Source organism: Trachypithecus francoisi, unplaced genomic scaffold (genome assembly GCF_009764315.1).
Source record: "Trachypithecus francoisi isolate TF-2019V2 unplaced genomic scaffold, Tfra_2.0 Contig01705, whole genome shotgun sequence".
In the NCBI taxonomy this organism is placed as follows: domain Eukaryota; kingdom Metazoa; phylum Chordata; class Mammalia; order Primates; family Cercopithecidae; genus Trachypithecus; species Trachypithecus francoisi.
Genome location: NW_022681450.1, coordinates 65,236 through 90,953, shown reverse-complemented (window position 1 = coordinate 90,953; position 25,718 = coordinate 65,236). Strand labels below are relative to the sequence as shown.

The following is a 25,718-nucleotide window of genomic DNA, read 5'->3' as shown; positions in this document are numbered from 1 at the left end:
ATATTTAGGGAAATTGAGCAGAAAGTATATGGGGACTCTATATTTGGAACATTTTTGAAAGTCTGAAATTATTTCAAAATGAAAAGTTTGGAAAAAAAAGAAGAAATCTAGGTATTTCTGTTAAGTTGCCAGAGCTGAAGACCATTTCCCAAGTTATCTTGCCTAATATTGTAGAGTAATCTTCCTGGAAATGCTATTTGTCATGTTTGTGAGCTTCTCAGAGCTTTCCAGTGACTTCTTTTATCTGTAGGATGAAGTTCCCATTCCTTAGGCTGTCATTCAGAGCCCTCATAGCCCAGCCCCAATCTACTCCCTTGATTTACATTGAAGGACTTGACCCACATTTTACTTTCTCATTTCCAAACATTTTCTAATTCTTTTCCCTGTTCATATCATACCCTTGCCTGTGTTCTCAGCCTCCTGAGTTGTTCTTTGTCCTAATGGCCCATTTCAGATCCTGTCTCTTCATTGAAGCCTGTATAGTTATTTCTGTTAGAAGCAGTCATCTTTCCTTTCTTTGAATTCCATACCGTACAACGGTATGGAGTGAAATATGAGTTTTATTTTATGATATTATATTTTAGAAAAAATCAATTTATTCTGCTCATTAAAAGTTTTTCTTTTAAAAAAACTTAAAATTTTGATTGGAGAAGGATTAGAGATTAAATTGTTGATGTTTGAATTTCATTGTGGTTTTAAAAAAACTTTAATTTTAGTTTCAGGGTACATGTGCAGCTTTGTTATGTAGGTAAACCCGTGTCACAGGGGTTTAATGTACAGATTATTTCATCACCCAGCTACTCAGCCTAATACTCAGTAGTTACGTTTCCTGCTCCTCTTCTTCCTGCCACTCTCCACCCTCTTGTAGGCCCCAGTGTCTGTTGTTCCCTATTTTATGTCCATGTGTTCTCATCATTTTGCTCCCACTTATTTTTTAATTTTAATTTAATGTAATGTTATTTATTTATTTTTTTTTTCGAGACGGAGTCTCGCTCTGTCGCCCAGGCTGGAGTGCAGTGGCGCCATCTCCGCTCACTGAAAGCTCCGCCTCGCGGGTTCTGACCTTTCTCTTGCCTCAGCCTCCCGAGTAGCTGGAACTACAGGCGCCCACCACCATGCCCAGCTAATGATTTTGTATTTTTAGTAGAGACGGGGTTTCACTGTGTTAGCCAGGATGGTCTCGATCTCCTTACCTCATGATCCACCCGCCTCAGCCTCCCAAAGTGCTGGGATTACAGGCGTGAGCCGCGGCGCCCAGCCTTATGCCCACTTATAAGTAAGAACAGGCCGGGCGCAGTGGCTCAAGCCTGTAATCCCAGCACTTTGGGAGGCCGAGACGGGTGGATCGCGAGGTCAGGAGATCGAGACCATCCTGGCTAACACGGCGAAACCCCGTCTCTACTAAAAAATAGAAAAAACTAGCCGGGCGAGTTGGCGGGCGCCTGTAGTCCCAGCTACTCGGGAGGCTGAGGCAGGAGAATGGCGTAAACCCGGGAGGCGGAGCTTGCAGTGAGCTGAGATCCGGCCACTGCACTCCAGCCTGGGCGACTGCGAGACTCCGTCTCAAAAAAAAAAAAAAAAGTAAGAACATGCAGTATTTGTTTTTCTGTTTCTGTGTTAGTTTGCTAAGGATAATGTCCTCTAGCTCCACCCATGTTCCTGTAAAAGAGATGATCACATTATTTTTTATGGCTGCATAGTATTCTGTGGTGTATATGTACCACGTTTTTAAAATGCAGTTTTCCATTGACAGGCATTTCGGTTGATTCTATGTCTTCTCTATTGTGAACAGTACTGCAGTGAACATTTGTGTGCATGTGTCTTTATGATAGGATGATTTATATTCCTCTGGGTATATACCCAGTAACGAGATTGCTGGGTCAAATGGTAGTTCTGTTTTTAGCTCTTTGAGGAATTGCCATACTGCTTTCCACAATGATTGAACTAATAATTGACACTCCTACCAACAGTGTATAAGCACCCCCTTTTCTCCACAGCCTTGCCAGCATGTTATTTTTTTTTTGGCATTTTTGATAATAGCCATTCTGACTGGTGTGAGATGGTATCTCACTGTAGTTTTGATTTGCATTTCTTGAATGATCAGTGATAGTGAGCTTTCTTTCCTATGCTGTTTGGCCACATGTATGTCTTCTTTTGAAAAGTGTCTGTTCGCCAGGCGGAGTGGCTCACACCTGTAACCCTAGCAATTTGGGAGGCTGAGGTGGGTGGATTGAGGTCAGGATTTCAAAACCAGCCGAGTCAACATGGTGAAACCCTGTCTCTACTAAAAATGAAAAAAAAAATAGCTGGATGTGGTGATAGGCACCTGTAATCCCAGCTACTTGGGAGGCTGAGGCAGGAGAATTTCTTGAACTCGGGAGGTGAAGGTTGCAGTGAGCTGAGATCACGCCACTACACTAAAAAAAAAAAAAAAAAAAAAAAAAGTGTGTTCATGTCCTTTGCTCACGTTTTACTGGTTTTTTTTTTCTTGTAAATTTGTTTAAGCTCTCTATAGATGCTGGATATTATATTTTTGTCAAATGCATAGTTTGCAAATATGTTTTCCCACTCTGTAAGTTGTCTGTTTACTCTGTTGATAGTGTCTTTTGCTGAAAGCATGAGTTTAGGATTCAGAAATATGTGAGTCTGAGTCCTAGTTCCACCTTTTGTCAGGTGACATAAGGGACAAGTTAATTGATGTCTTGGAATAGAGGGATAATAGTGCCTACTTAAAGGGTCATTGTGAGCATTGGATGAGGTGCAAACATAAAGGTCCCCAGCATGTAGCAGATTATTTCCTCTTCATTCCTGTAGCTCAGTGGTTCCAAAGGTATTGTGGGTGGTGTGTACTCTCTTATCAAAATTTTCTATAGATCCTTCAAAAATATTTGCATCTGGTCATCACTAAGATGACCTCGAACTGAACTGAATGCTTAGGACTTTAAGAAGTTCAACTGACATTTGGATTTTTGTGAACACAACTCAGTAAATAAGTTATCTATCAACAGAGGAATGTAACCCAGCAGAGGAAGAAGGGAATGATAATGGGATTGTAAATGGGAGAAAGCTGTGATGCCTTCCACACTCATCCCTTTGTTCTCAGTCAGACAATATCAAGAAAGTACAACTTCTAAAATTATGTAAAGGAAAATAAACACCTCAGGACTGCCAAACTCATTTCACCAAAGCGATACTTCAGCCTGGAGATTGAGTCATGCAAGACCATCATTTTTTCCCCAAATGAACAACTGTTACTTTACAACCTTGTGTCAAAGCATTGTACCTTAGCCAGAGCCTCAGGAGAAGACGAAAAGGCCCTAGGCATATCCGGATGACCTCCCTCACAAATTGTTTTTTTGCTGTCCTGGAACCACATTTGAAGTATATTTGTGGAATAAACTCTTCCAAGTACTCTTGAATATTGGCTTCTCATAACTATGGAGATCATGCCATTGGACTAGGAAAAAAACCCCAGGACTTTAGTTACAAATAAATGCATTCATGATGATTGCTAACCCAATATCAAGCAGAACAAGAGTGAATTATGTGGATTATGTGGGGGTAAATTGATACGGGACTAAAATGATTTTTTCATGACCTTTTTTGTAAAAAAACATTGCTGACTTTTTTTATGTTTTGTTCTCCAGAGTCAAAAAAAAATTTTTTTTTTCCTTTTGAGCTTTTTAGCGTACAACAAATTGGGTAAAGTATAATTTTGTGAGCACAGTTTGAAAGATTTATTTTTCTCTCTACCCAATTTCTACAAAAATAAACTATCTGTGCATATTCTTCATTTATGGCAATATAGGTATTTGCATAAATTCCATAAGAATTTGTTTTCTCTTGTAACAGGACACCATTGGAGACACTGGTTATTTTACTAAGGCTTTGAGTGAAATGGTATATTTTCGGATATGACCAGAATGCTATGAGGAATTGAGATTGACTTTATAGAACTCACAAAAAGCCACTTAGACGGACTGACCTGGTTACCTTGTCTATGCAGTTTCTTTAAAAAGTTAATGATCTGTGGTAAGTAAAGAATGTCACTTTTGATAGGGCCAGGAATCCCCAAGTTATTTTGAGACCTTAAGAAAAGAGGAATTCACGGAATTCATACAAGTATCTACATGCACAGATAAATCCCTGGCTTGTATAGCCTTGAGAGGCTTTTGGAAGTCTAATCTGAGATTCCTTACGATAAAGTTCTCAGCAAAGCCAATTTAAAAAGACTCTCTATGGCCAACCACTATTGTTGCTGTACTTTATGCAAATAATCAGGCCAGGTATAAGACTAAAACTTATTTTGCAAATACATTTGTCCTACTATGATTTGTCTTTCATAAAAATGGGAGAGAGAAAAATTTGTGTTTCAGAAGAAAACTTCAGTACAACTGTTATTAAATTCTAGGCTTGTTCATTATTTTTGAGTTTTATTATTTGCCTATAATTTGGACTGAATCCTAAATTCTTTCTTGGCTATGAGTATCAAAAGTAATGATTTCAAGATTTTCTTCCATTTTGGAGTATTAGAAATGAAAAATGTGCTTTTCTTCAACCCCTGAAAACTGAAACTAGACAAGTTAGGTAAACTTTTGGAGAAATCACAGCAACTTATATATAAACAACCTTTGTGCCTGTTGATGTATGGACTACACAAAAGGGTCACATGAACACTGGATTTGGACTGAGATTCAGAGAAATCTGTGAAAGTGTCACTGCAGTTAGAAGATGCTTCAGAGACTAGAAAAATGAGTCTATAGGCCAGGCGCGGTGGCTCATGCCTGTAATCCCAGCACTTTGAGAGGCCGAAGTGGGCGGATCACGAAGTCAGGAGATCAAGACCATCCTGGCTAACATGGTGAAACTCTGTCTCTACTAAAAATTACAAAAAATTAGCCAGGTGTGGTGGCGGGCGCCTGTAGTGCCAGCTACTCAGGAGGCTGAGGCAGGAGAATGGCCTCAACCCAGGAGGCGGAGCTTGCAGTGAGCCAAGATCGCGCCACTGTGCTCCAGTCTGGGTGGCAGAGGCAGACTCTGTCTCAAAACAAAACAAAACAAAACAAAACAAAACAAAACAAAAGAAATGAGTCTATACTATAGATTGCTGTAGACATTACAGGTGAGCCAATGTGCAACTGAAAGTGTTAGTGGTGATGGCCCAAATAATTGCTCTAATCGAGGAGGCAGTTGTGTATCCTCAACTGGATTCCAGGATTATACTTTTTTGTTGTTGTTGTTGTTGCCGCTATAATTAGTCCTTGGTCCTTTTCTGATTTGACTTCACCCCCTTTTCCATGGGAGATGACTTCCTAGTAATGAGCCTTCGTAGTGATGTAAGATCAGATGAAACATACAGCCACAAAGTCATGTATTTAACAGTGATTTCTCTGAAAGATTTAGAATAATATAGGGGGTGGGCAGGTGTGGTGCCCTGCCCATAGACTGTGCCCGGCCTATAGACTCATTTTTCTAGAGTCTCTGAAGCATCTTCTGAAATCTTCACATTTTGAAAGGCTAAGGTGGAAGGATCGCTTGAAGCCAGGAGTTCAGGACCAACCTGAGCAACAAAATGAGACCACATCTCTACAAAGAATAAAATAAAATAAATTAGCTGGGTGCAGTGGTGCATGCCTGTAGTTTCAGCTATTCGGGAGGCTGATGTGGGAGGACCTCCTGAGCCCAGGAGTTTGAGGCTACAGTGAGCTGCGATCATGTCACTACACCCTAGCCTGGGTGACAGAGTAAGACCTTATCTCTTAAAAAAAGCAGGGTGGGGGTGGGGGGAACAGGAAGGCAGAAAGCCTCAGGGATCTCCAGATGATTGCCCTCTAAATAGTTCTTTGCTGGCCTCAAAATCTTTCAAGATGTATAGCGTTTCATAAAACAAGGCATGCCAATTATAACTTCAGGTGTGCAATCAAAATCTAGCTCCTAACACTAAAGCCTGTTAAGTTTTATTCTGATATTTATCATCCCAGGCACAGAACAAAGCCAAGATGAGATCAATTATTCTTCCACCTATCCGATCTCTTTCTACCTGCCTTCCCCCCTGTAAGGAAATATATAAATACTAAGCCTTCTGCAACCTCTTCAGAGAGAACACCATACCCACAGAAGTTTTCTGTAATTCATATTTTCCAGGGTGCACTCTCAAGCTCTGGCTCAATAAACCTTAACTGGTTAAGACCCTTGCCTCAGTCACTCATTCTGGATGACCACCATGAGTCTTGCACAGGCCTTCACTGATCTCTTTGCTACCCAGGTGATGTGTACCTAGGTGAATTAGGTTCCCACAAGTCAAACACTCTTCTCCCTTTGTGCCTCCTCTACCTGCCCCTCCTCATTCAGTGCTGTGTGCCCAGGTCTGGGCCCAGCTCCCAGGCCATTAGTATTAGCCTAAGAAAGCAAGACTAGGAAGAACAGTCTGAGAAGGAAGTCAGAGGCCAACAGGCATGAAAAGAGGCAGATGGGACTGTCATTTCTCAGAGCCACCCACTCTGGGTGTGTTTTATGACTGCTACTGGATTTGGAATCTTTTCCTCTTTGTGGCCATAATGGGAACTCACCCTTCTCCTACTTCCTTCCTGTTACACTTTCTATTCATAGGGAACTCCATTTGTGACCAGAGAATGGCTGTAAAAATAGGTGACAGTTGAGTAAAACTGCCTTTATAATGACTGGGAACCTGGCTCTGTTTTTTTCCCAAAAGAGACTGGGATTCCTCAAAGCCAGCTTTTATGCAGGGCTGTGCAGTTGTGAGTGTGGCGTTAGGGAACAGGTGCATAAGTGAAGGGTGAGACAGAACACAAAATGCTGGCTCTTTGTCAAATCCTGAAAGTAGAGGCAGCAAAAACCATTCTGGAAGGTGGATGTCATTTAGGAGACCTTGGAAATCTCAGGGTATCCTCTTCCCAGGTGAAGTGGAGGATGAGTGGGTGATAGTGGGTACATTACTTCTCTGCCTCGTTTTTTTTGACAGAGTCTCAATCTGTCACCCAGGCTGGAGTGCAGTGGCGCGATCTCGGCTCACTGCAAGCTCTGCCTCCTGGGTTCATGCCATTCTCCTGCCTCAGCCTCCCGAGTGGCTGGGACTACAGGCGCCCGCCATCAGACCTGACTAATTTTTTTTGTATTTTTAGTAGAGATGGGGTTTCACCATGTTGGCCAGGATGGTTTCAAACTCCTGACTTTGTGATACGCCCACCTCAGCCTCCCAAAGTGCTGGGATTACAGGTGTGAGCCACCGCACCCGGCCTGCTTCATTTTTTTCATCTGTAAAAATGGGGATAACATGCAGGAATTTTTGTGAAGATGTTAGCTACATGGAAAGATCTTAGAATAGTGCCTGGCACATAGTGAGTGCCAAGTCAGTGCAAACTATTATGATTATGGGAATAGGAAAAGGTGCCATCCTGGACGTGTAGGGTGAGGAGGTATTTTCCAGCCAGGGTCCTAGCAGGCCAACTGGAGATGAAGATGGTTAAGCAGAAGCAGCTTAACTTCCAGGAGTGGAAGGATTGGGGAGCAGTAACTCATGCACAAGATTCTGTGAAAATGCCTTTACCCAACAGCAGGGATACCCAGAATGGGTGTGGCTTCTGTCACAATTGTTGTCTGAGAGTGTGTTCTAGACTCAAATGGCTTTGATGTAAGCCAAGTACAGAAACGGGCTTCAGGGCTGCCTTGCACATAGCATTCATGTCATCAAAGGAAAGCATTTGTCTTGTTAAAGGAAAATATTCATTTTGCTAAAGGAATCCCCTCTTGTAACCCTGGTTATTATTTTTGTCTCAGTACTATTGTTTATAGGTTGTAAAGAGAAAGACTGAAGAAGTGTGAAATACGGAAGTGCATGTATGAATTAACAGGGCAGAATTGGGACTGGTATGTGTAAGTTAAGAGAAAGCGCGTATCAATTTATGTGAACATAAAGAGGAATTCTTGTTTTACACAGACCTCTTTGTATAAATAATGTGGGCTGTCTTAAGTGGATGGCAGACTCTATCACGAGAACAGCCCAGCAGAGTCCCAAGAGAATGGGGAGCATGACTTCTTTCTCAATGGCAAGTTAAGAGTGTGTAAGTCGATGAAGAGAGAGGAGGTGAAGAAGAAGATGGGTGAGGATGAGAGAAATGGGATGGTGAAAAGAACAGACTGAAAGGAATGTTTACCGAGTGCTCATTGGGTACAGGCTCTGTGACTAATACCTTACACATCTTAATTTACTCTTGGACTGTCATCTTTGGATACAGTAAGAGTCATCTTTGTGCTGCAGATGAGAAAAGGCTGTGGGAGGTGAAGTGAGTGGTCCAGGATCATCCAGCCAGTTTGTAGCAGAGCTGGTGTGTTTCACCTCAAAGTTGGTGCTCTTGCCTGTGATTCACACAGAACAGTGAGATATAGAAAGAAGGCAAAGGAAATTTTTGTTGTGGGTGATGTTTATGAAAGTTACCAGTGTCGGCCCCCACCAAAATGTCCACATCCTTATCCACGGAACCTGTGCGTGTTACTTTATTTGGCAAAAAGACTTCACTCTTGAGATGGGAGGTTATTCTGGATTATCTGGTGAGGCCCAGTGTAATCAGAAGCGTCCTTGTAAGTGAAAGAGGGAGGCGGGAGGGTCAGGGTGAAAATGCTGCAGCTGGAGAGACTCCACTAACCATTGCTGGCTGTGAACATGCATCAAAAGACATTTCAACTAATGTAGTTATAGATCTAATTGGCTTTTATTTGTGATTCAGGATTTGGGGCAGCTTCCACTCTACGAACACAATGATAGCTCCCCCTGGGCAATACAAGAACAGAACAATGGGTTTTGTCAAATTGGAACCAGTAAACAGAGCCATAGAAATAAATGGATCGGTTAACATCAGGGTACTTCAGGTTACTTTATTTTGGAGTAAATGTTAAAGCAGACGGGACTTCCTTATGATGTTGACTCAGGGAGACTGGAATCTTCTGTTTTCAGAAAACACTAGTCTGTTTTGAGATCTGCTTCCTTAAAATTCCAGTTGGAGTATGTAGCATTTAGCGTGAGTGGGTCTAATTTGGAGTCTTTAGACTCTCACTGAAGTGAGAGTGTGACCAAAACTTAAAGCATTAGCATTACCCTCAGTTATCATCATTTTTGGCTTCCATCATTTATAGGTTATGATACCCTCCTAATCACACATTTCTTTGAGTTTATGTAATTCCAGCCAAATAGAGACCGTTTGATACTTGATGGATGGCAGAACGCAAACATTTAAAACTTTTAGAGATTACAGCACACCAGGGAGACCGCTAGTATGACTGTGACGAAGGTAATGTTAAGAGTTTGGAGTATGCACCTTTGGCAAGATGCAAACCAACTAAAATAGAATAGATCAAAGAATGAACCAGATGAGTGTAGCCATTTTAACGAAGTAGCATGTTTGTTAATTTTTGTAACTGAGACTCTATAACACCTGATATATTTGTCCATGTGCAACAAGAAGCATCATAAACTATACAGACTCCTCTCTGATCAGCCAATAGGGAGCAATTTTATCATCTAGCGTTGCATGCCTGGGTTAAATTAAAACAGGCAGTGAGAACAAGTAAGTCTAGGAGTCTGACTCTAAAAGGGACCATAGTACATTTGAACAAACAGTTGTGTTAAAGATGCTGCTAACGTCAGCCATTGGGTGGACTAAAGGATCTCATATGTAAAAATTTGGGGTTGACACGATAGATTAGACACTCAGTTAATCTATCATTCTATGTATATTCTCAAATATAACATCCCAATCAAAGCCTTGGTAATATAACGGATGTTTTAAAATATGTCCCATTGCGGATCACGAGGTCAGGAGATCGAGACCATCCTGGCGAACACGGTGAAACCCCGTCTCTACTAAAAAATACAAAAAACTAGCCGGGCGAGGTGGTGGGCGCCTGTAGTCCCAGCTACTCGGGAGGCTGAGGCAGGAGAATGGCGTGAACCCGGGAGGCAGAGCTTGCAGGGAGCTGAGATCCGGCCACTGCACTCCAGCCTGGGCGACAGAGCAAGACTCCGTCTCAAAAAAAAAAAAAAAAAAAAAAAAAAAAAAAAAAAATGTCCCATTATAAAGATAGCAGATTCTCACTGAACTTGTGCAAATAACTGAATTGCAATAAACATATGAATACTCATGAATAGTTGCCTAGTTCTGTGGCACGTAGGGAGCAAAAGTAAGTGTTATAATTTTTGTTCACAAAAGTCTACTTTACCAAATTGCAGTAAGCTATAGATAGCTTAAAAGATGAAGAAATTCATAAATCTGAAAAAGAAAACACTTAAAGAATTGGCAAATTTTCAAATAAAAAATCTTAAAAATGGGCCAGACGCAGTATCCCAGCACTTTGGGAGGCTGAGGCAGGCGGATCATGAGGTCAGATCGAGACCACGGTGAAACCCCGTCTTTACCAAAAATACAAAAAACTAGCCGGGCGTGGTGGTGGGCGCCTGTAGTCCCAGCTACTCGGGAGACTGAGGCAGGAGAATGGTGTGAACCCAGGAGGCAGAGCTTGCAGTTAGCCGAGACCACGCCACTGCACTCCAGCCTGGGTGACAGAGCCAGACTCCATCTCAACAAACAAACAAACAAACAAACAAAAACTTAAAAACATCATCCTCATTATTATTTAGTTCAATGAAATTGATGTTTTTTTCATTCTGTGTTTTGGTGAGCAATTTCATGAAGGTATCAGCCTGTTTGCAAGTTCTTAGACAGTTCAGTGGTATGATCTTCAAGTTATCAGAAACTTGTGTTCGAGAGTGCTTGTCAGAGTCTTTTCCATAAATCTTGAAGAAGAAGCAATTTTGAATGGTAGCTGATTGCAAATGCTTTGAGGAAGAATAAAAACAACTGTCTGTAAATGACAAAGATTGAAAATGACTATGGTTAAAACTCTGAGGGGAGTTCATTATGATAAAGACACGGCTCACATAGAAATTTAGTTACGTCTGTGGCATATGACATTATGACTGATAACATATTCGATTTCTAGGAATCTCATGTAATTTTTGGAACACTCATATCAGTAACATACCCGTAAGTATAACTTAGAGAAGGTTTAGCAGCACTTATCAGTTGACAATGCTTTCCATGTAATTTAACATATTAAATAAGGCAGCTTTTCCACTTAGCTTCTGTTTTTCAACTGGACTACTGAGTTCTTGGTGGAGCCCATTAATGAATACAGCCAGCAAAGTATAGGCTTGTATATGTTGAAAATTTTTTCTAGGAAATTCTAATGCTCCCAGCTAAAGAGCTATTGTTTTAGCCTCACGTTCTACCTATTAGAACAGGAGTTCAACATCCTGGTTATGTGTTAGTAGCATCTGGGAAGGCTTAAAAATTACCAATACCTGGGTCCCACTCCAGATAGTAGGTCAGAATTTATGGGTGGGGCTTGAGCATCATTTAAAAAAATGTTTCTCAGTGATTCCATTGTGTGGCTATATTTCCCATCAGATTTCTCTGATTTCTTGTGGCATTCACTTTTTTCTGTTTTGGTATCATGATTATTTTTCATATCTTATCTCCTGTCTTAGGCTGTATGTTCTCTGGGGTAGGGACCTTGCCTTCTTCATTTCTGTATCTTTCATGAACACATGAATTGGTCATCAGGAAAAGGTTCTCAACAACACATAGGTTGTGTCCTGAATCTCAGGTTCACACATTAATGCTAGAGCCATTGTTCTCCATGAGGTCAGAGGTTACTTGTTTTGAAGGGTATGTGGGTAACTCCACAGTTCAGATAGTGGATGGGAGATTACCCTGTTTCTTTTTTTTTTTTTTTTTTTTTTCTTTTTGAGACGGAGCCTCGCTCTGTTGCCCGGGCTGGAGTGCAGTGGCCGGATCTCAGCTCACTGCAAGCTCCGCCTCCCGGGTTCACGCCATTCTCCTGCCTCAGCCTCCTGAGTAGCTGGGACTACAGGTGCCCGCCACCTCGTCCGGCTAGTTTTTTGTATTTTTTAGTAGAGACGGGGTTTCACAGTGTTAACCAGGATGGTCTTGATCTCCTGACCTCGTGATCCGCCCGTCTCGGCCTCCCAAAGTGCTGGGATTACAGGCTTGAGCCACCGCGCCCGGACTTTTTTGTTTTTTTTTGAGACAGAGTCTCGCTCTGTCGCCCAGGCTGGAGTGCAGTGGCGCCATCTCGGCTCACTGCAAGCTCCGCCTCCAGGGTTCACACCATTCTCCTGCCTCAGCCTCCCGAGTAGCTGGGACTACAGGCGCCTGCCACCATGCCCGGCTAATTTTTTGTATTTTTAGTAGAGACGGGGTTTCACCGTGTTAGCTAGGATGGTCTCCATCTCCGGACCTCGTGATCCACCCGCCTCGGCCTCCCAAAGTGCTGGGATTACAGGCGTGAGCCAGTGCATCCCGCAGATTACCCTGTTTCTAAGCATAGCATTGGAACTAAGAGTTCTATGTGTACATGGGGTAGAGGTGCAGGGATGTGTAGGAAGACAGTTCTAATTAGGATGGAGGAATTATACTAGGAAGCAGAGGTAAAGGAATTGAGAAGGATTAGTAAAGAGAAGAAATGTGAACTTATAAAATATGCCAGAATAGGCCCCTTTAGATTCTTCAGTAGGTGAGTGAACTAGATTTTAGGAAGGTAATGAGACAGTCATATGCAAGGAAGATTTTGAAGACTGGAGACAGGGAGTCAGGCAGGACTTTGAACAGTTGTTGAGGTCTGTGGGAATGGAGAGAATGACGCAAGTGCGAGATGTTAAGAAAGGATCAGAAGACTTTCATAGTGTATTGAATCTGGGAAACAAATGAGCAGAGGTTGGGGATAATTATGTCTAAGAGACAGTGGGGTACAGGAAGTATGCAGACCAGGGAAGAAGAGATCTGCAGGAATTAGTGCTGAGAAGCAGGAGTTTATTGGGAGGAGGAGGAGATCCAGTCCCAGTATACAGGTCTCTCTCCCAAGCATGGCAGTCAACCCTGCAGGAAACAGGACAAGAGGAAAGGCCATCATACCTGCCAGTCTTCCTGAAATGCAGAAACTACACCAGGGCTACTATGTCAGAGCCACCCTGGCAAGTATTCCAGTCATGATGCTGACAGTGGCCCTAGCTGAGAGGCCAGGAGAACTTCCTTGCATTGAAGCATCTGTCATGGAAAGAAAAGAAAAGAAAGAATGAAGGTGATGCCATTTTACAGTGGGGTACCCCGGGAACCAGCTCCTAGCATGAAGTAGTCTCTACTTGTTTTTTCAAGGAATACATTATTTTTTGTGGGAAGCTTGCTGGGAGGGATTAGCCATCTGTATTCTTGCAGGGTTTTTCCCTGTCACCATGTTTCTAGGCTGGTGATCAGGCTTCTGCCAGTTTCATCCTGGCCTTTCTTTACTTAGATATTTTTGAAGGCTTTGTGATGTGAAAAAGCTGATTGCTATTTTATGTGTCATTAGAACTTTCCACCTTTTCACGGTTGCATCTTTTTCTCAGTGTCTTAGTTTTGGCAGGTCTCTATGGCAGGGAGTTGATTGACAGAAGGCCCAGGTCAGGGCATTCCAAATTGACCACCTCCTTTGCACAGAGACCTCTCTTTCCAGGGGCTCTCAGAAGGGGTATGGAAGCAAGCCCAGTATTGTGAGACTCTGTTTAACTCTGACGGGTGACTGGTTGGAGGACGCCCCATCAGCCTTGCCTAAGCTCACTTAGAACTGCACTGTTATCTAAAACTTCCTTTTCTTTCTCCTTCACAGGAATCAAATCTGCATCGTGGTCTGAGGGCTCTCCTGGGCTCCTCTCACACCTGCTCCACTTTCCCTCACAGGTGTTTTTCCTAATAAATTATCTTGCATGTCTAATCCCATCTTGGTTGCATCTCATTGGGTAAAAACTAACATACTTGGTTTGATTCTTTGCACTTAGCTTTTTTTCTCTCTCTTTCACATGTAGCCAGTAACCATGTCCTCGTGTTCTCTGTGTTGCCTCTTTTTTAAATATGTGTGTGTATTTACGTAAGATACCTTTTACACACACACACACACACACACAGACACACAGACACATAACCTTTTGCATCTCTTTCTTTATTTCTATTGGAACCGTTTACTTTTGGCCCTCACCAGTCAACTCAGGTTGATTATTAATGCTATGTTAGCTACTGTTGAGGGGCGCCTGCTATGGGCCAGGCCCTGTGCTGAATACTTTACCTGTATCTCATTTGTTTTATACAATAACCCTGTCAGGTAGACATTATTTCCATTTTGCAGATGAGACGACAAAGGCTTAGAGTGGCGAAAAAACTTTCCTGATGTCATATGACTGGTGAGAAGTAGACTTGAGATTTGATTCTAGGACTATCCAACTTGAAGCTAATGATAATAGTAGTAATATACCAGCTAAAATTTATGAAACATTTCCTCTGTGTGAGGCATTTTGCTGAAGATTTCATTGATGATTACATTAAACCCTTAAAACCATGCTATGAAGCAAACACTGTTACTGCAGTTTTGAGTTGAGAAATCAGAGGCTCAGAGAAGTTAAGAATCTTGTGCAAGAAATTTGTAACTGTAAACTCTTACATTACAAAAGAGGAAACATCTCAAATCAACAACCTAATTTACAACTTCATGATATAGGAGAAAAACAAACTAAACCCAAACACAGTGAATGGAGGAAGTAATAAGGATTAGAGTTGATATAAATGAAATGGAGAATGGAAAAACAGTAGAGGAAATCATTGAAACCAAAAGTTGGTTCTTCAAAATAAGATCAACAAAACTGATAACCATTAACTAGATTGACTAAGAAAAAAAGAGAGAAGATTGAAATTGCTATACTCAGAAATGAAAATGGACTCCCAGCATGGTGGCTTACACCTTCAATCCCAGCACTTTGGGAAGCCAAATCGGAAGGATTGCTTGAGGCCTGGAGTTTGAAACCAGCCGGGCCAACATAGGGAGATCCTGTCTCTACAAAATTAAAAAAAAAAAAAAAAAAAATCAGCCAGGCATGGTGGCATGCGCCTGTAGTTTCAGCTACCTGGGAAGCTGAGTTGGGAGGATCACTTGAGCTCAGGAGGTTGAGACTATAGTGAGTTGTGATCACACCTCTGCACTCCAGCCCAGGCTAGCCTAAAGAATGAGACTCTGTCTTTCTCTCTCTCTTGCTCTCAAAAAAAAAAAAAAGAAAAAAAAAGAAAAAGAAAAAGAAAGAAGAAAAGAAAATGGAGATATTATATATCAGTTCTAGAGAAGTATTGTTTACAAAAATACTATGAATAACTGCATGCCAATACAGTGGATAACCTAGGTGAAATGGACAAATTCCTAGAAACACACACAAAAAATCTCAATAGACCTATAAGTAGTAGGAAGTTTGAATAAAAATTTCATTTGACAAAATTCAATATTCTTTCTTAATAAAAGCATGCTAAGTATGACTGGAAGGAAACCATCTCAGTATAATAAAGGCAGTATATGAAAAGCCCAAGGCTAACATCATACTCAATAGAGAAAGACTGAAAGCTTTCTCCCTATGATCAGGAACAAGACAAGGATGCCTGCTTTTGCCATGTCTGTTTAACATAGTATTACAAGTCCTAGCCAGAGAAGTTAGGCAAGAAAAAAAAGATTTTCAGATGGGAAAGAAGAAGTAAAATTATCTGTCTGTTCACAGATAACTTGAACTTCTATGTAGAAAACTCTAAAGATGAAAAAAACCTGTTAGAATTTATGAATAAATTCAGTAATGTTGCAGGATACAAAATCAACGTGCAAACATCAGTTGCATTTCTGTATACTAACAATGAACAATCTAAAAAGGAAATTTTTTTTTTTTTTTTGTTGAGACGGAGTTTCGCTCTGTCGCCCAGGCTGGAGTGCAGTGGCCGGATCTCAGCTCACTGCAAGCTCCGCCTCCCGGGTTTACGCCATTCTCCTGCCTCAGCCTCCCGAGTAGCTGGGACTACAGGCGCCCGCCACCTCGCCCGGCTAGTTTTCTGTATTTTTTTTAGTAGAGACGGGGTTTCACCGTGTTAGCCAGGGTGGTCTTGATCTCCTGACCTCGTGATCCGCCCGTCTCGGCCTCCCAAAGTGCTGGGATTACAGGCTTGAGCCACCGCGCCCGGCCTAAAAAGGAAATTAAGAAAAAAAATTTAATTCACATTAACATCAAAAAGAATAATAAAATACTTAGGGATAAGTTTAACCAAGGAGGTGAAAGGATTGTATTCGGAAAACTAGAAAACATTGCTGAAGGAAATTAAAGACAACCTCAATAAATGGGAAGACATTTTGTTTTTATGGATTGGAAGACTCAGTATTGTTAGGAGGACAGTACTACCCAAAGGGAGCTACGGATTCAACACAATTTCTTTCAGAATTCCAATGACTTTTTTTTTTTTTTTTTTGCAGAAAGAGAAAAATTTATCCTGAAGTTCATATGGAATTTCAGGACTCAAAATAGCAAAACAATCGTGAAAAAAATAACCTTGAGAAAAAATGCTGAATCCTGATTTCAGCATTTACTACAAAGCCACAGTAATCAATACAATGTGGTACTTGCATAAAGGAGGACATAGAAACCAGTGGAATGGAATAGAAAGCCCAGAAAGGAATGCTTGCATATATGGCCAAATGATTTTTGATAAGGGTGCCAATACCACTGAATGAAGAAAGTGTAGCCTTTTCAACAAATGATTTTGGGAAAGCTGGAAATCCATGCAGAAGGATGAGCTGAACCTTTACCTGACACCATACACAAAAAACTAACCCACAGTAGGTCAAAGACCAAATGTAAGAGTAAAAACTATAAAACTCTCAGAAGGAAACACAGGGAAAAAAACTCCATGACATTGGATTTCACAGTGGTTTCTTGGTTATAGCAACAAAAGCATAGGCAACAAAAGAAAAAATGGGTAAGTTGAACTTCATGAAAATCAATAACTTTTATATATCAAAGAACATTGTCGAGCAAGTGAAAACGCAACCCTTGAAGTGGGAAAAATATTTGCAAATCATGTCTGATAAGGGATTAATTTTCAGAATATATGAAGAACTACTACAAATTCACAACAGCAAAAATCCAACAACCCAATTAAAAAAGGACAAAAGACTGGCTGGGCACGGTGGCAGTGGCTCACGCCTGTAATGCCAGCACTTTGGGAGGCTGAGGCGGGTGGATCACAAGGTCAGGAGATGGAGACCATCCTGGCTAACATAGTGAAACCCCGTCTCTACTGAAAATACAAAAAATTAGCCGGTGTGGTGGCAGGCGCCTGTAGTCCCAGCTACTTTGGAGGCTGAGGCAGGAGAATGGCGTGAACCCGGGAGGCGAAGCTTGCAGTTAGCTGAGATCACACCACTGCATTCCAGCCTGGGCAACATACAAATGGCCAATTAGCACATGCAAAGATGCTCAACATCACTAATACTTAGAGATATGCAAAGCAAAACCCCAATGATGGAATACCTCAAACACATTAGGATGGCTTTGATTAGGAAAAAAACCACACACACACACAAACAAGTGTTTTTAAGGAGGTGGAAAAATTGGAGCTCTAGTGCACTGCTGATAGAAGTATGAAATGTTATAGCCTCTGTGGAAAATGGTATGGCTGTTTCTCAAACAATTAAGCAAAGGATTACCATTTGATCCAACAATTCCACTTCTGGACATATATGCAAGAGAACTGGAAGGAATTTGAACAGATATTTGTACACTAATGTTCACAGCAGCATTAGTCACACAACAACCAAAAGGTGGAAACAACCGAAAAGTCCATTGAAAGATAAGTGGGTAGAAAAATGAGGTGTATCCATACAATGGAATGTTCTTCAGTCTTAACAAGGAAGAAAATTCTGATACATGGTGCAAAATGGATGAACCTTAGAAACATTATGTTAAGTGGAACAAGCCAGACACAAAAGGTGAACTGTTATATAATTCCATTTATATAAGGTTGTTAGAATAGTCAATTACATAGAGACAGAAGTAGAATGGAGGTTACCAGGGGTTAGGGGGAGAAGGAGTAAGAGTTACTGTTTATTGGGTAGAGAAATTTATTTAATATGGTAAGATGAAAAAGTTCTGGAAATGGATGGTGGTGATGGTTACACAACACTAAATTGCACGCATCGTAATAGTTAATGGTGGCCGGGCATGGTGGCTCATGCTGGTAATCCCAGCACTTTGGGAGGCCAAGGCAGGCAGATCACCTGAGGTCGGGGGTTCAAGACCAGCCTGACCAACATGGAGAAACCCTGTCTCTACTAAAAATACAAAATTACCTGGGCGTGTTGGCACATGCCTGTAATCCCAGCTACTTGGGAGGCTGCGGCAGGAGAATTGCTTGAACCCAGGAGGCGGAGGTTGTGATGAGCCGAGATCGCATCATTACACTCCAACCTGGGCAACAAGAGTGAAACTCCATCTCAAAAAAAAAAAAAAAAAAAAAGAAAAGAAAAAACATAGTTAATGGTCTCATGTAAAATATATATATAGTTGCTGGTAGTCTTACCTCTATAAATACACGCTGGCACTGCCCCTTCCCTCCCATGCAGAACCCCTGTGACTGAATCTCCCTATGTCTCCAAGTGTGCATCACTCACTGTCCTCTGTGCTGTGCCCACAGCCTCATGCAGTCCATGACTTCAGAGCCAGGACACAGCTGAGAAGTCTTCCTGGAGGCTCCCTGTCTTCCCATTTTTCTGCAGCCTGACTTGGGGGAGGTTTGGCTTCAACAGGCAACTTGATTTAGCCAGATTTGGGACAGGCCACCTGGGCACCTTCTCCATACACCCCGGTCACTCCCCAGGTGTCACCAGGGGAGCTGGGAGCAGAGATGGGAGCAGAGTCTGAGCTGCTCCTCCCTCATCCAAGGGGCTTCCTCCTCTCATTTGGAGAATGTGGCTTGTTTCAAAGCCTTGGATGTTTCTTTTAGCTAATGGCATGGGTAAAAGAAAACAAAGGGGTAACAGAAATATAGGGGGTGCCATGTGTTGGTGACAAAGAAAAGCAACTTGACCTTGAGGACCCTCCTTCTCTCCCCTTTGTGAAGCCCTTTCCACGACATAGGGCTCTGGGGCTGACGAAGGTCCCTTTCCACATTTCTCAGGTTAGCCCCAAGGTCAGCCAAGAGAAATCAGAAAAACAGGCAGAAGAGAGTCTGTAGAGATGAATTGGGAGGGTTTAGGAGAAAAACTGGGGATTTGCCTGTGCCATTGGACACAGGCTGGGAATAAAACTTTTTTTCTGGCTCATCTCTGAAAGCCAGATAGACTCTACCAGAAAACATACTGCCAATGCTCCAGGGATCCACTTACCAGAGACTGTGATCATCCTGACTGTGGTCCTGTTGCGGCAAGTGGCTGAGTTAGTGGCGTGGCAGGCATAGGATCCGCTGTTCTTTGCAGTGATGTTGGGGATAAAGAGCTTTTGTGTGTGTTGCTGGAATGTGCCATTGACAGACCAAGAATACTGTGCTGGTGGATTAGAGGCCGCATGGCAGGAGAGGTTGAGATTTACCCCTGGAAGGTAATAGGTGTCTGAAGGGGAAATGTTGGGGGCATCTGGGCCATCTGGAGCAAAGAGAATAAAGCCACAGGTGATGTCATCAGAGGGAAGGGGAAGCTCCTGGTCTGTAGAAAGGCCACAGTGTCCCTCTGAGCCAAGCCACAACCCTAAACTCCCAACCAAACCCCTTCTGTGTCTACTGAGACAGAGTCCAAGACATTTACCTGTTTCTCCCATCAGAAGATGTGGACCCCAAGTCTCCCATGACAGGGACACCCCCTCCCCTCTTATTCTTGGTTGAGGCTGGGCCTACTCATGTTTGCCTGGGGTAGAAAGTCATGACCAGCTGGGTGTCTAGGGGTGGGGATCTGCATCTTTGGAGCTGAGAGGGACTGAAGCCTGGCCCCTGGCTGTGTGGATTTGGGCTGGCGGCCTGGGCCACAGAGGAACAGAAGATACTCACAGAGCACATTCAGGGTGACTGGGTCACTGCGGTTGGCACTCACTGGGTTCTGTGTTTCACACTCATAGGGTCCTGCGTCATTCCTTGTGACACTGAGTAGAGTGAGGGTCCTGTTGCCATTGGAGAGCTGCAGCCTGGGACTGACCGGGAGGCTCTGACCATTTACCCACCACAGGTAGGTTGTGTTCTGAGTCTCAGGTTCACAGGTTAAGGCCACAGCATCCCTATCTTCCACGGGATTGGAGTTGTTGCTGGAGATGGAGGGCTTGGGAGTCTCCGCTGTGCAGAGAACAGAGAGAAGATTGTCCTGTGTGGCACCTTTGATTCCTCCACAGGCATCTTTCAATCAGAGTTGGCATCTCCCACCTCTCAGCCTACTCGAGTCCTTAAAAGCCCACGGCAGGTGTGTGTGTCACAAGACAGACGCACGATGATCAGGGCTCAGAGACCATGAGGCTGCCTTCTCTGTGTGGGAGAAGCACAGACTTTCTCAAGTGTGAATTAAGCAGCAGCGCTGGGTTGTGGACACACCCAGGACAGGGAGTTACAGATCCCCGGTGCCTCTTCTCATCCCTCCCTGACCGGCTGCCTGCCTAGCACACCTTGGGGTTCTCACCTGGAACATATAGGTGCTGGGTCCCTTCCAGCTTCACAGTCCTACTTTGCCCCTTGAGGTGTGTTTTTGAGAGTTCTGTTTCCAAGAACATTCTAGAGATGGGAGATGATGGGACTTGCCATTGTCCTTAATTCCTGAGGATACTGGGCAGCCTGACCTGGGACTGGGTATTTCAACAGAAATAACACAGGGGAGCCCAGGGGCAAGCCTGGAGGTTGGTTCCGTCATCAGGCAGTGGAGCCACAAGGTAGGGCAGTGTTTCCCAGGTGTTTCATCGTGACGTACTTGGGCCAGTGACCTCTAAAGATAGAGCAGAGTCCAAGGAATGATCTAGAAGGAGTGAAGGGGACAGGCAAGAGCAGGTGGCTTTGGAGCAGAACCATGTTTCCTTTCCTTGATTTTTAATGTCCCTTCTTTCCCTGCAGAGGGCAGGTGAGGAGCTGTGGATCCTCCCATAAATACATGTGGACATTTGCAAATGCAAACTGACTGGTGGGAAGGGGGAGCATGAAGTGCTGGAAAACTGGCTCTCATGGACCATGGGTGTTTGACAGTTATGAGAGAAATTTGGGAAGAAGTTTTGCAAATATTTTCTCCCATTGGACACTATGCAAAGTGAAATAAGTCACTCACAGGATAGATACTGTAGGATTCTACTTACATGAGGTTCCTAGGGTAGCCACACTCACGGAATCACATAGTAGAATGGTGGTTGCTATGGGCTGGGAGTGGGTGGAATGGAATGTTGTTCATGGGTCTGCAGTTTCAGTTACACAGGATGAGGAGGTTCTAGAGATGTGCTGTACAGCTTCATGCCTATAGTTCATACACATTGAGTACTTCTTATACATATGGCTTAGGAACAAAAAGTATTTTGAATTTCTAACTTTTTAAAATTTTTGAGCATTTGCAGTATACATACCGGTTTTCTCAAATCTGAAAATCCCAAATCCAAAATGCCCCCGTGAGCATTTCTTTTGAGCATCACGTTAGTGGCCAAAAAATGTGGAATTTTGGGGCATTTCAGAGTTTGGATTTTTGATGGTCAATGTGTAACTGTAATTTGCTTTTTAAATTTGTCAGGAGTTTAGATATTATGTTCTGACTATAATCAAAAACAAAATTGGAGGAAACATGAAATTTTTTCCATAAGTAGAAATTGCTCTTAATTGTCCACAGATCTAAATCAATTGGTGGGAAGAGTATTTCTCTTGATAACAAAATAAGGTTTAGGCATCCTGTGAATTCCAGCAGGATCTCATTATGCTCAAAGGAAGATCCTGAAGTACGCTTGACATTAGCAGCTCCCAGGTAGAGGGAGGCACGTGAGTCCTGTTAGGAGGACACAACCGGTCAGAAAGGAAGTCTTAGGTGTGTCAGTTCCATAAAGGGAGGAACAATGCCAAATTAGGAGAAGGGATGTGTGTTATGTTAGTAAATTTAGAAAGCTCCCTGCCCCTAATTCCTATGCAGAGTTAGGCAAGATTGAGAGGAACCCAAAACAGGCATGTGCAATGCTGTCTTCATTTTCTCTTGACCTCAGGAGACACAAGTAGAGTTTGATTAGGTTTTTGCAAATTGGCTAGAGTCTAAGTGAAATGCCAGTGGCTCATGCATCTCCCCACCCGAAGGACCCCATTTATCACAATGATGCCATCACGAGGACACAGATGTGTGTGGAACAGGCAGTAAACCCATCAGACAGCACCTGCCTGGCCATCCAGGATCTAGTCTCTAAAGAGGTTTTGGATCATTCATTCTCTCGTTCATTCCCTATCTCCTTCATGAGAGAATGATCAAGTGTGTGTCACATGTTGGGCCTGTCCTGGTGCAGGGTGTGAGTGGGGAGAGAAAGCAAAGTCTTCTCTTTTGTCCTCCCATGGGAGTGCCAACAACACATCAGGAAACAGGATTTCAGTTTCAGTGAGTGGGGTTAGGATCTTAGAGGGAGCCTGGACATTTCTTGCACCGGCTCTGACAGTTGGGGCAGGTGATTTAGTTCTGGACAAATTAATCAGTTGTTTATTTGCTCTCACTTCTCTGAGCTTTGGATGCCCAGGAAGAAAGGATTTGAATCAATGGATGACCATGGGGTCCATGGAATGCAATAAGCCCTGCTTTCTTGTGGAAGAGAGGATGGGGCTGTGGCTGGAGAGAGACCTCATGCGACCCTGATCTGTCCCTCATGTTTGTGTGACCCTGGTTCAGTGACTGTGTCTTCCTGTGCCTCCGTTTCTTCTCAATAATAAGCTTCTATTAAAATAAATAATAGTCTCCTAACCCTCCCAGGCCAGTTGGCTGATGACCTAAGAAGCTTGCCCATCTGTCCTCTCCACTCTGAGTCTCAGGCGAAGGACAAGACTCTGTCCTTACCCAGTCTCTGGGTCTGAGCCCTGGCTGGTGAGCAGCTCCAGAAGCCACAGCCCTTGGACGGCTGGTAAATCTTTGCTCCTAGTTGGCCCTGCCCAGGAGGCCACAACCCAGTGCTGGCACAGGTTCCCCGGGGTCACCTGGAGTCAGGATCCTGGGACAGGGGTCTGGAGCAGGGGCATCCAGGGATGAGCTTCTCTGTGAGGATCCCAGGGGGCCCCTCAGGTCAGGCCCTGACCCAGTTCTTTAGTCTTTCTCAGGGTCAGGTCCATGGGGAGGGCACGGGGTGCTTGGCTGAGACTGATCTCCTCCTGCTGAGCCCCTGCCATCAGACTGTCCTTCCTCTGCCGCGAGTGTCTGCAGGGTCTGGATGCAGGAAAGGAATTCTGATCTGTGGAAGTCTATCTTCCCTGTGTGGGTCCTGCACTACATGTCCAAACCCTAAAGTGGGATGTAATGCAGAGTGGGACACAGGCACAGCCCAGGCCTAACAATCCTGTGTGTGTGAAGTAGAACTGACCTCCCAACACCCAGAGGTCATGGGGAATCACTCACGATGTACGCTGAATTGGCCAGTTACTTCTTCATTCACAAGATTTAGCGTTATGACTTGTAGGGTGTAGGATCCTGTGTCATTTCTGGTGACGTTCTGCATCAGCAGGGTTGCATTGGGGTATATTGTCTCTCGACCGCTGTCTGCAGGCCCTGAGGTATTTACTTGAGTTGCTGTTACATATCCTATAATTCGACGATTGGCGTCCACCATTTCCCCTTTGTACCAGTTGTAGCCAAGAGGGTCCTGGGGCAGATTGTGGACAAGCAGAAGAACCTCCTTCCCCTCTGCAGCATTGGATGGCATAGCTTCAATAGTGAGCTGGGCAGTGGTGGGTGGGTTCCAGAAGGTGAAAAGTGAGGCTAGGATGGGGTAAAGAACATCAGTCGATATTACAACCTATGTATTGGAGTGGAAAAATGGGGACTTCTGCTTTGGAGTTTGTGGTTGTGGTTGTGTGTGTGTGTGTGTGTCCTACTGAGTCAAGGTCAGCAGCCCCCATTTCTTCAACACCTCTGACCTTAGCATTTCCTGTGTGAAATCCCCTTCTTCAGGGTTCTTCGCGGCTCCCTCCACACTGCCCTCAGATCCTGCTCACATCAGGTGTTTTGGGAGACCCTTTCCCTGACACCTCCTCTAGAGACCCTGGGTCTTCCCTTTCTGACCTTTCCCTGCTGTGTTCTCCAGGGCTCTTGTCAGCACCTGACCTCACATTCTAGATCTCTTTGTGTGTCTGTCTTCCTCCTTAGGAGAGTGTGAGCTCTGTGAGGGCAGGGATTTGTGTGATGTTGGCTGCACCCCAGTGCCTGGGACAGGCTGCAGACTCCTGTGGATGAGCTCATGAGCATTCCCAGGGCCCTCTGCTTCCTGGGGTTTATTTGCCAATGTCTGACATTGTTGGCTAAGGGCAATGTTTCATACCCTGGTTATGCTTTTATTTGAAGTATCATCTGGTATGGTTATTATTGTCATTTTTCAAAATGTAGCAGCCAGTGATAAATTAACCAGGAATATGGAACACTTGAGATGTTCCTGCCTCTCACCAATTCCAGTTCAATGTGATTTTCCTGTTGTGACCCCTGCCCCTCTCTTGTGTCCTCTCCTCTGTTAAGGCTCCAACAGAAGCCTTCTGTTCCCTCTCAGAGCCCCATCCTCCCCAGGACACCCCAGCCAGTCACTGTGCTTCCTCCTCCTGTCCTCTCCCAGGAAGTCCTCTCCTCACCTGTGAGCAGCAGCCCCTGCCAGGGGATGCACCATCTGCAGGGAGGGGCTGAAATGGGCCCCATGGTCTCTACTGCCTGTGTGTTCTCCTCTGTGGAGATAAGCCTGGGATCCAGAAACTTTCTGAGCACGGCTGTCAGCTGTGCTGTCCTTCTTCCTCCTGTGCTGAGCCTCTTCCGGGGCAGGAGCACTTCTCAGGCTCATGGGCGGGGTCTCTGCCCAGGACACTTCTCTGTCCCCTCCCCTCTCAGTCTTGCCTCCTTGTCCCTCCTTTCCCTTTATTTTCTGTCTGTGTTTCAGGCCCCTGGGAATTGCTGAGGCCTCTGCCTCCTTCAGCAGTGATTCTCTCACCCAACCTCTACACACACTATGCCCAGACACACACACACACATACACAGACACACACACAGAGAAACACACACACAGACACACACACACACACAAAGAGACACAGACAGACACACAGTCACACACACACCCTGTAGGTTGGGTGAGCACAGCCCTGGGCCCTCAGCGTCCTGCAGCCCATGTCTCCAGGTCGGGTGCACAGTCGCTTCCCCTGCCCTCTCCCTTCCCCATCTGACTCTTCCCTTCAGATCAGGAAGTCGGGGCTCCGCAAGGACCCTGTCACAGGGACACCACCACTGAGCTTTGGGGAGGTGAGTGCTCACTGGTGAGAGGGAGGATCCCTCTCTCTCATTGTGTCAAGCTTGGTCGCAGCTTCCAAGGATGAACATTCAATGTCCTGGATATCCCAGAGGGAACTGTCTTTACTGGTGGTGTGCAGAGCAAATAATCTCTTACACCTCCCGAGAGAGAGGGCTGTTCTGGTTGGTCAATCGGGGGGCCGTGGGCCTAGTGGTCACCAGGGACAGGTATCAGCCATTTTCTTGCTCTCTGGGTTCTGGCAGCTGAGCTGGGGCTTGGGCCTTCCATGTTCTCTCTGACCATTTTGGGTGTCCTCTGTTTTCGCCCGGCTGACTGTCCTGTGGTCACCCC

General features: G+C 44.1%; 1 protein-coding gene and 1 long non-coding RNA gene across 9 annotated transcripts in view; one reads left to right on the top strand and one right to left on the bottom strand.

Moving 5' to 3' along the window:
- Positions 1-24,906, bottom strand: LOC117075285 (carcinoembryonic antigen-related cell adhesion molecule 8). 6 transcript variants are annotated; one of them, XM_033197492.1, is made up of 6 exons: positions 24,720-24,905; positions 23,500-23,859; positions 19,959-20,237; positions 19,306-19,560; positions 13,008-13,139; positions 1-525 (listed from the first exon to the last, which is right to left on the bottom strand). In XM_033197492.1, the coding sequence occupies exons 1-5, from the start codon at positions 24,781-24,783 to the stop codon at positions 13,048-13,050; spliced, it is 1,050 nt and encodes a 349-aa protein (XP_033053383.1). In that variant the 5' UTR covers positions 24,784-24,905; the 3' UTR covers positions 1-525; positions 13,008-13,047. The 6 variants fall into 6 exon arrangements, with proteins under 6 accessions (XP_033053383.1, XP_033053372.1, XP_033053405.1 ...); XM_033197481.1 differs by lacking the exon at positions 1-525 and adding an exon at positions 5,119-5,586; XM_033197514.1 differs by lacking the exon at positions 1-525 and adding an exon at positions 10,684-10,875 and having other exon boundaries at positions 19,306-19,509; positions 24,720-24,906.
- Positions 24,879-25,718, top strand: part of LOC117075302 — a 36,701-nt gene continuing 35,861 nt past the window's right edge. For all 3 annotated transcript variants that reach the window (XR_004433949.1, XR_004433951.1, XR_004433945.1), the window contains exon 1: positions 24,879-25,378. This is a non-coding gene — a long non-coding RNA (uncharacterized LOC117075302). The remainder of the gene's footprint in view (positions 25,379-25,718) is intronic.